This window comes from Strix aluco, chromosome 4 (assembly GCF_031877795.1).
Source record: "Strix aluco isolate bStrAlu1 chromosome 4, bStrAlu1.hap1, whole genome shotgun sequence".
Classification (NCBI taxonomy): Eukaryota; Metazoa; Chordata; class Aves; order Strigiformes; family Strigidae; genus Strix; species Strix aluco.
This window is the reverse complement of record NC_133934.1, coordinates 50,424,247-50,433,765: the sequence shown is the minus strand read 5'-3', so window position 1 is coordinate 50,433,765 and position 9,519 is coordinate 50,424,247. Positions and strand designations below refer to the sequence as shown.

The 9,519-nt window shown below is 51.9% G+C and overlaps 1 protein-coding gene across 1 annotated transcript; it reads right to left on the bottom strand.

The window, feature by feature from the left end:
• Nucleotides 1-1,335: 1,335 nt before the first annotated feature.
• Nucleotides 1,336-4,328, bottom strand: MBOAT4 (membrane bound ghrelin O-acyltransferase MBOAT4). The gene is made up of 3 exons (XM_074821421.1): nucleotides 3,948-4,328; nucleotides 3,182-3,397; nucleotides 1,336-2,407 (listed from the first exon to the last, which is right to left on the bottom strand). The coding sequence occupies exons 1-3, from the start codon at nucleotides 4,064-4,066 to the stop codon at nucleotides 1,462-1,464; spliced, it is 1,281 nt and encodes a 426-aa protein (XP_074677522.1). The 5' UTR covers nucleotides 4,067-4,328; the 3' UTR covers nucleotides 1,336-1,461.
• Between the last annotated feature and the right edge of the window lie 5,191 nt (nucleotides 4,329-9,519).

Sequence of the window (9,519 nt, the reverse complement as noted above, 5' to 3'; positions counted from 1 at the left end):
GAGTGAATGGATCATCCCTCTTCTCTGTGTGGCGGGGGACACAGCTGACCCCGCACCCTGGGGGCCAAGCACTTGGTGGAGGGGTGGGTATTGCAGAACGTGTCTAATTGGGAACACAGTCTGGGGTCCACATGCCACAGTGGACAGTGCTGAGGAGCAATTGCTGGAGGAACACCACAGACCCATGCATCTCTGTAGTACTGCTGGGTGGGGAAAGGGGTGTTTCTTGTGCTTCCCCCAGACAGACTGCCAGCCCCTTTCCCTGTGCCCAGGCTCGCAGTGGTCTGTGTGCACAAGAAGGGTGGCAAGGCAGCTATCTGCCAGTGCCTGCTCTCACCATGGAGGACAGATAACCAGAAGCTGCACACAGTTGCTGACTGGTGCATTTGTAGCATGGATGAGTTTGGTGGGGAGGTTGTGTGCTTCCTACGTGAGATGAGGCTGAGACCCAAAGCCCCAAGACAAACACTGGGCAGGCAGTGCTGCTAGAATCCCTCTTGCCCAGTGGTCTGGTGACCTCGCATCTCTGCTTCAGAGCATCTCTTGAAGCTGGGGGTTATCCCAGGAGTGAAAACCAACCTGGTTTTCCATAGATGCTGTTATATGAGATTGCTTGGCCAATAGCACTTCTCACCCTTCATGCTCACATGTGCAGGGACATGCTCCACCGGCTGCACAAGTTAGTCCAGAACAAGCTCAGTTCTGCTTCAGCTTGAGAGGTGGGCCTGTGCAGACCTCATGAAGCTCAACAAGGCCAAGTGTAAGGTCCTACACACAGGTCAGGGCGATCCCAAGCACAAATACAGGCTGGGTGATGGTCAATTGAGAGCAGCCCTGTGGAGAATGACTTGGGGGTATTAGTGGATGGAAAACTGACTATGAGCCAGCAATGTGCACTCACAGCCCAGAAAGTCAGCCATATCCTGGGCTGCATCAAGAGAAGTGTGGCCAGCAGGAAGAGGGAGGGGATTCTGCCCCTCTACTCCATTCTCCTGAGACCCCACCTGCAGTGTTGTGTCCAGCTCTGGAGCCCCCAACATAAGAAGGACATGGGTCTGCTTCAGCGGGTCAGAGGAGGCCACAAAGATGATCAGGGGGCCGGAGTACCTCCCCTGTGAGGACAGGCTGAGAGAGTTGGGGTTGCTCAGCCTGGAGAAGAGAAGGCTCTGGAGAGACCTTATAGTGGCCTTCCAGGGGGCCTACAGGGAAGATGGGGAGGGACCCTTTGTCAGGGAGTGTAGGGATAGGACGAGGGGTAGTGGCTTTAAACTGAAAGATGGTAGATTTAGGTTAGATATAAGGAAGAAATTATTTATTGTAAGGATGGTGAGACACTGGAACAGGTTGCCCAGAGAAGCTGTGGCTGCCCCCTCCCCGGAAGTGTTCAAGGCCAGGTTGGACGGGGCTTTGAGCAACCTGGTCTAGTGGAAGGTGTCCCTGCCCATGGCAGGGGGGTTGGAACTAGATGATCTTTAAGGTCCCTTCCAACCCAAACCATCTTATGATTCTATGATTCTTGGCAAGCAGCAGCAGCAGTGCAAGGCTGTAGGAGAGGGGAAGGACGCTGTTGCAGGAAGTCCAGAGCAGGCAGAGCATGGAGAAGCTCTCAGTCTCCACAGCCACCAGGATGTAGGCGACGATGAGCTGCGTGAAGACCCAGGTTGTGCCACGGTAGAGGAGCTTCACACCCTGGCAGGTGGCCCAGGCGCTGAGGAAGGGATGGATGCGGTAGTCAGCCTCCACCATGACAGCCCAGCACAGGAAACCAAAGACCTGCCCAGGCTGGAGGCCGTGCCACCAGGCAGAGAAGGCAAAGGTGGCTAGGAGTGGCTGGGCTGGGCAGCGCTGGAAGACGAGTCTCCTCAGCCAGCGGGACGTGCTCTTGTTCCAGGTTCGGGTGAAGACAGCCAGGCGGTGAGTGGTCTCCAGCGTCCACAGGTCATGGATGGAAAGGTCTCCCTGGCCCGCCTCTGGCCTGAAGCCTGCTGCCTCGAGGAGGGCCTCATCCAGCACCCAGTGCAAATAGTAGGCCAGTCTGAGGAGCAGGGCCTGCTCCCAGACGCGGGGCAGGCAGCCCAGGCCGGCGCAGCCCTGCCTGCCGGCCAGCCCACCTGCCAGCCCCGCGCGCAGCCCCTGCAGGGCCACCGCACAGAGGCACCGCTGGCCGGCGGCCCTCAGTGGGCAGGGGAGAGCACCGCAGGACTCGATCCGGGCCTGAAACGTGCTGAAGGAGCACAGGGGACCTCCAAGGAGGGCTGGGAAAAAGAGCAGGTAGCTGCAGAGGGGCAGTGTGCGCCGCAAAAATCCCTGGCCCAGCTGGAGTGGCACGAGCCCTTCATGGATGTCCAGGGCCAGAGACGTAGCCTTCTGGGTGAGGAGCATGATGGCAGAAAGGGCGATGGCTGGCCTGGAAGGAGAGGGCACCTGAGAGCTGCTGGAAGTCTTGTGCTAGAGCTTGTGCAGGGGTTGTCTCATGGGGTGACTGGGGTAGTTTAGGGGGGAAGTAGTTTAGTGTAAAATGCTAGCTTTGGGAGGTGGAGATAGAGGTTTAAGTCCTCTTTTTCTGAGGTATTTGGTGGAACTCTAAGAAGGGGGTAGTCTTCATTCTTTAGTTTACAAGACCAATTTTTTTTGTAAACTGTTAGAGTGTCTTAGTAGTTGAGTATTTTATTTTCTAAAGTCCTAATGATGGGAAAGGGGATGAGGAGGGTGGTGAAGTAGCAAGGGAGGCTATTTGGCTGATAATGATGAATGGGTGTTCTACTGGTTGGCTGCCTACTCACGTTAGGATGAGGAGGTTGGCAATTAAGGTTCAGAACAGGAGTTGAGAGAGGAGGCAGAATGTTATTGTACGTTGCTTGCATTTACGGAGGAGGAGGTTTAAGAGTAGGACTAATACAGAGGCAGCTAAGGCTAGTACTCCTCTAGTGCTGAAGGGAGCATTAGAGGCACGGGCACAAGGCCGCACACAGGGGATGTGCTGTCCCACATCCCCGGAGCACTGCTGTGCCTGCAGAGTCGCCACACACAAGGATGCTGCTGGAGCCAGAGGGGAGACCGACGGCTGTGGAACAGTGAGACAGTGCAGCCCAAGGAGGGTCCTCCACCCTCACAAAACGACCAGGAGGGCCCCCAGCCCGCTGAGGAGAGGAGTGGGAAGGAGGCAGAGTGCGGGGGTTACCTGGCATCCTGTGGATCCAGCTCCTGGCTGCTCAGACCCAGGTGGCAGAGTGTCTGCCAGGACATCTGGAGGGCGAAGACCCAGGTGTGGGCATGGGCTGGGCTGACGGAGAGGAGGATGAGCACGGAGCCAGCAACAGGGATGAGGAGCAACACGGCGTAGCTGCCCATGGCTATGCCAGCAAGGAGACATCCTCCGGCGAGGAGGAATATGTACCTAGAAGAGACCAGATGCCCTTTGGCTGCCTTTTGGGGAAAATGGGACTTGAAATTCCTGCCAGTGTGTTGATAGTGGGACTTAGTCTGGGTCCTGCAGCCTCCACAGTCCTCCTGTAGTCTGCTTCTTGTCCTCTCATGGGGCTGAAGGATCACCAGGGCAATCTTGACTGCAAGCAGGAATGGGGAGGGGACTGAGGCAGATATTGCTGGCCCTGCCTGGCCATCATCCTAGTCACACCAGAGACAGTCCCCATTCCCTGCCCTGCTCCTCTTGCCCATGTCCTCATCCAGGTACACCCCTAAACCCACCTCTCACAACATCAGAGTGTCTGGCCTGGCTGTTTTGTCCTTAACGACCTTGATCCTGCCCTACTGCAGAGAGGGGGGACTGAGGACAGCTCTCATCCCAGCCATACAAACATCCCTACCCAAGTCAGCAGGAACTTACTACCATGTGTCCCGCTGTACCTCCGGCCAGGAGAGCCCCCAGAAAGCATCCATAGGCATGACTTGCCCTCAGCGCAGCAGCAGGAGTGATGACCACGTACCGGGCAGTCAGAGAGAGATGCCCCGAAGCACAGAGGTGGTGGAAGAGAGCAGCGAAGGGGAAAGCCACCAGCCGATACGGGGCTGCAGGGAGAAGGACGAGCAGATCTGCCCAGCGCATCGAGCACCTTGCTTCTTCAACTGCCTCTGAGGCCTGGGGAAAGAACTGAGCCAAGGGCTGCTCTGGCTCCTCTTTATACGTGGCAGGACCTCAAAAAAACAGAGCAGAGCCAAGGAAACAGAGGTATCTGCAGGAAGAGGAGCATGCTTTTTGCATTCGTCAGTGCTGACTCCTTCGAGCACCTCTGTCCCGAGGTTTGTGTGTAGGTGGAAAAAGTTGGGGTTGGTTATTTGCTCTGTCAGACGCCTGGGCCATTACCGCATACTCTGAAGACAGAGAGAGTGAGCTGCCAAGATAAGAGCCTCTTTGAGCTGCCACATGTGCCATGCTGGGATGCACCTCAGAGCAAAATCCCCAGGTACTTCTAGAGGCTTGGTCCTTTTTCTTTGCTTCCTCTCAGCTCAGCCCCTCACAGAAAGCTGTGGATTTTTCCCAGAAGACTTGTTATGGGGTAGTGGTGGGGACTTCCCAGTATTTAAACCCCTGGTCACAGAAGGGAGAGGATGAGTTCTGCCACTTCTCAGTGACGAGGGAGGGTGAACCCCTCAGCCCCACCACCTAGACCAAGCTACAGGGCGTTCTCATTTACCAGAGATAAAGGAATAGCTCTACTCTGTCCCAACAATTTTTCTTCAAGTAAATAAAGATATGTAAAGTATAATCAGGTAAAAAATATGGACTCACAGATATACTTGTGATGGTAGAAATGAGTCATTGCACTTAAACTTTTAAACTGTGCATCCATTCAAAAACGTGCCCTATGAGAAAGTGAAAGGTTCTCTTTTCCGCCAGACTTGATAGGTGATTTGAAGAGTCATCTCTAGGGTGACGTGAAGCCAGTTGCTGTTGCTCTCACAATGCCACCAGCAGTATTTCATGCTAAACAGATAAAAAAAACCCGAGAAAATCAATCTACAGGACTCAGCTCTTCTTCGTGAGATACAGCTGAGAAAAAATAGACAAATTCAAATGGAAAGCTCATAGACTTTTTTTAAAACTCAGTTGATACCTGCTTTGTTTTATGCATATGAACAGTGTGAATGCAGAGAGGAATACCCTGGAATTTCCTTCTGGAAGGAAAAAAACATATTGGAGGGGTAGAAGAAGTAAGGTTTTCCCCTTCCTTTGATGAATGCTCCAAAATATCTAGACTAGCCTGTTTTTCAATAAAAAGAGCAAAATTGGTGCCTAAAGTTACAGAAAGAACTATGCTCATTAAAAAAAGTAATTTTGATTTAAAAAATATATATCAAGTCTGACTTTTATGAATGCTACTCTTCACTGAGCTTTTCAAGTTATTGTAATGTTGGAAAGCTTACTGCATTGTTTGGATGACTTATTTGGTTATAAGAAGGCAGGGGACCAAAACCCCATGGAAAAAATTATTAGAGCTAATACTGCAGAGAAACCGTCTGTCTTTTGCTGTATTTGTGCACAGTATATTTTAAGAGCAAGTAGTAGCACCGGAGAGAAGCTTTTTCCATGTCAATTTTGGCATGCATGGCATGCAGCAACAGCCTGGTTGCATAGGACTCATTCTGCCAAATCCATGGAGCCCAGTATTGACTTTGCTGAGTAAATATTTTTGAAGGCCTTTGCAGTGCCCGCTTAAGCAATTCCCTGCTATGGTTCTGCAAAAATGCTGTTGCTTTTCAAGAAGCAGCAACGAATTTCCACAGTAGCATTGGAAATGTTAACACACTGCTCATGCCTCTCATTTTATACCATCAGATGCTGGGTGGTGGAAGTGTGATCTTAGAGCACGCATGTGAGCCATAGTGAAGCATGTGAGAGAGCATTATTTGCTTCATTTGCACGTACTTAATAAGCAACAGCCTGGTTCCTGGCTAAGGAATTAATTGTTTGGTAATACAGCAGGTGAGAAGAGCAGGCTGACCACTGTCAGACCAAACTCTGGGCATGAAATTTGAGCAGGTGTGACTCGGATACTAGCTTTGGGCTAGTATCCAGAAAGCTTATAGCTGCTTTCTTGGTGGAATACAGTGCTATTTGGGGAATGATTTTGGTTGCCTATTGTTTTGCAGCCTATACTGATCTGCTGCAGGACACACTGCAAAGTGAAAGACGTACATTGAAAGCAAAAAAGTTACTTTAAAGAAAAAGTCAGACTGACACAGTTTGTCTTTTCTCCAGAGAAAAGCACATAAATGGGAAGGGAAACCATTAAATAGTGTTCAGGAGGCCTGAAGTCTGTCTCAGACTTGCTCTGTGTCCTTAGGAAAGCTACTTAACTCCCATCCACAAAACCGAGATGATAGTTTCTGTCTTCCTGTGGTGTTATAAGGCAGAATCAACCACAAACCTTGGGACTGTATGTCTGGGTGTGATAGGCAGGATGTGAAAGTACCTAAATGAGAAAGGAATTAAGAATCAAATGCATTGGTTTATTAAGGCACACACATGCAAAAATCCTTCCTTTATTTTCAGGCAATAGTCCCACCCTGGCTTTTTGCTACTTGTTGCCATTTCAGATTTGCTGATCACTGCTTGTGGCAAAGGCCCTTTCATCTCCCTGGGTAAAGGGCCATATCCCAGTAGTTTAAGGATAGTGTGAAAGTCTCTTATTGCAGCCATGATCCTGCTCATGGAGGTCTGAAGTTGTGCCTGGGGAAGGTTCTCATGTAATTTTTTATATCTTCTGTGCTCCTCAATACCCAGATCAGTAATATAAGTGTAGTATGTTAATTGGCAACAAATTAAGTGAAATTTCTGCAAGTCACTTTTTTGCCTGCAATATGGCCTCGGAACTCTTGAACTCAGCCACATCAGCTGAACTTAGTGGTGGGTGAGGGGGCAGCCCTGTGCACTTCCCTGTGCCAGCAGTGGCATAAGAGGTGACTTATTTTCCAGGCAGAATCCTATTAGTAGCTCCTTTTTCTCTTTTGGTGTTGAGACCAAGGCCAGATGGAGATGGATCCTCTAGTACCTCCAAAGGTTTGGGGACATTTAGAACAGGGACTGACATCACTGGAGACCATTCCCCGTGCTGGTTCCTCTCAACCTCACCACAGAGCTCCTCAGACAAGAGGTACGCAGCTCCAAGGACCATGCACAGTAGCCAGTGATGGGGAAAAAAGGCAGCATGCTCTTCCCCTTCCAACCCCCTTCACATGATATGCAAGCCCCACAGAGAGGCAGTTCTTGTCCTGGCACCTCCTTTTGGAAGTGGCAGGAGCAGCTACAGCTTTTCTGATCCCTGTTATGAACCAGCAGCTCAACTGGTGCTTTGCCTCAGAGATAAAGTACCTGGGTATGATCTGCATTGCCACTGGCTGCTGGAAAGAGTGGATGTCCTAACGCCCTCAGGATGATCCTGATTCCTTTGTGGCTGGGTTTTTTTTCCCTTTAGCCTTCACAAAGAACAGACACTACCATATGCTGAAGAAGCAGAATTGCTTCTTCAGGGAAAACACAGCAGAGGGGTGAACCAAGAGCAAAATAATGGGATGGGATATGCCGGAGGGGTGGAGCTGTCCTTCAGGCAAAGGGGAGATGCCAGGAACAACCCAAAATTTCCAGCACACTCAGGTAGCCCCAGCGTGCAGGGCATCCCAGAACTGGCATTGCTGCCCTGGGACTGCTGCTCAGAGCTGTCTCCTCAAGGTGGGTGCCACCTCTCCTGTGCTCTTCAGAGCCTGTGGTGAAAAGCTTGTAGGGTAAATCACAGTGGTGGTATTTTTCACTCTCAGTGTCAGGATGATCTGAGCTGTCAGAGAACAGGTGAAGAGGCTGGAGTCCTCCTCCAAGCCTTGAAGAACCAAGGTAGAAAGAAACAGAGCAGAGATCAAATCCTTGTACTTGCAGAGACCCCAGGCATTCCCTCCTGAGAGGGTCAGCCCACCCAGCTCCTCCCATGGCCAGGAGGGAGCAGGTGGAGAAGTGAATCTGCTGAAAGCTGCCAGGCCAGGAACGCCCCAAATGCCCTTGAAATACCCCAATTCCTCTCTGGTGTACAGGGAGTAGAGCTCTCCTCCCTGGGGCAGGGCTGAGAGCTGGAGCTCACCAGTCCACGGAGGGCCCTGCAAGTGCCTTTCTGCTGAATTCCAAAAAAGGAGCACCCGAGTTACTCAAGGCACAAGAGCAAGAGACATCTTGGACAGGGAGCAATTGAAAAGGATCAGGAAGACCATTTGCTGTGCTTCTTTTTCTCCTCAGCTACAATTTCTGAGTGCATTTGGGCTGCCTTTTTTCAGCAGCACAGCACCTGGATGTCAGCACTTCCACTGGAGTCCTCAGGGCTCCCTCGCCGATAGGACCAGAGAGAAGAGGACCCCCAGCCTGCTGGCCTGCCCTAGGCAGGGTGCTGCCAGCAAGTGGAGGGAGGCGATCCTGCTCCTCTGCTCAGCACTACTGAGACACACTTGGAATGCCAGATCCAGTGGTGGACTCCTCAGTACAAGAGAGACATGGACATACTAGAGAGAGTCCAGCAAAGGGCTGCTGATGGTGAAGGGATTGGAAGAAACAGCTCTGATAAGAGGAAAGACTGAGAGAGCTGGGACTGTTCAGCTCGGAGAAGAGAAGGCTCAGGCAGGGGGAGCTTATCAGTGTACCAGTACGTACTGATGGGGAGGAATGAAGACAAGGGAGCCACACTCTTCTCAGTGCCCAGTGACAGGACAAGAGTTGATGAACACAAGCTGAAACACATGAAATCCCATCCAAACCCAAGAAAGTCCTTGTTTGTGTATGCGTGTGCATGTGGTGTGTGTGGTGTACGTATGTACTTGTGTGTTTTGTGTTTGTGCTGTGTTGTGTGTAGGAGCGTGTGTTGTCAGTGTGGTGTGTGGTTGTGTGTTGTGTGCACAGCGCATGTGTTGTGTGTTGTGTGTGCGTGTTGTGTTTTTGTGTGTGTTCAGTATGTGTGGGGTGGTGGTTCAGGGCTGTGTGTGGCCCCAGCCAGTGCTCAGCTCCATGGGGGTGCCAGGGGAGCCCAAGAGCAGCCTCAGCCCCAGAGATGTCCCAGATGGGGTCAGAGGCATGTGGGAGAGGGGACTATGGGGCACATGAGGGTTTACGGGGCAGGCATGGGGGAAGTTGGGGGTACCCAGGGGGTTATGAGGCACACAGGAGGTTGGGAGACACTGTGGGAGCTATGGGGCATCCAGGAAACCAATGTGATACCCAAAGGGTCAGGGTACTGGGAGACAGAGTTGGGTACACATCCAGGGGAGCAGAGGGACACCAGGGGGGTTATGGGGCACCCATGGGAGTTGTGGAGCACCCAGGAAAGGGGAGTCTATGAGGAACAGGAGAGGTCAGAGGCACCCTAGGGCTTTATGGGACACCCAGGAGGCTGGGAAAACCCAGGGGTTTATGAGTCATATGGTGGGCCACCTTGGACAGGGTTGGGGACACCCAAGGGGGCTCAGGGGCACCCAGAGAGGGGTAGGATCGCAGAGTCCCCCCAGAAGCTGATGCCAGAGCCCAGG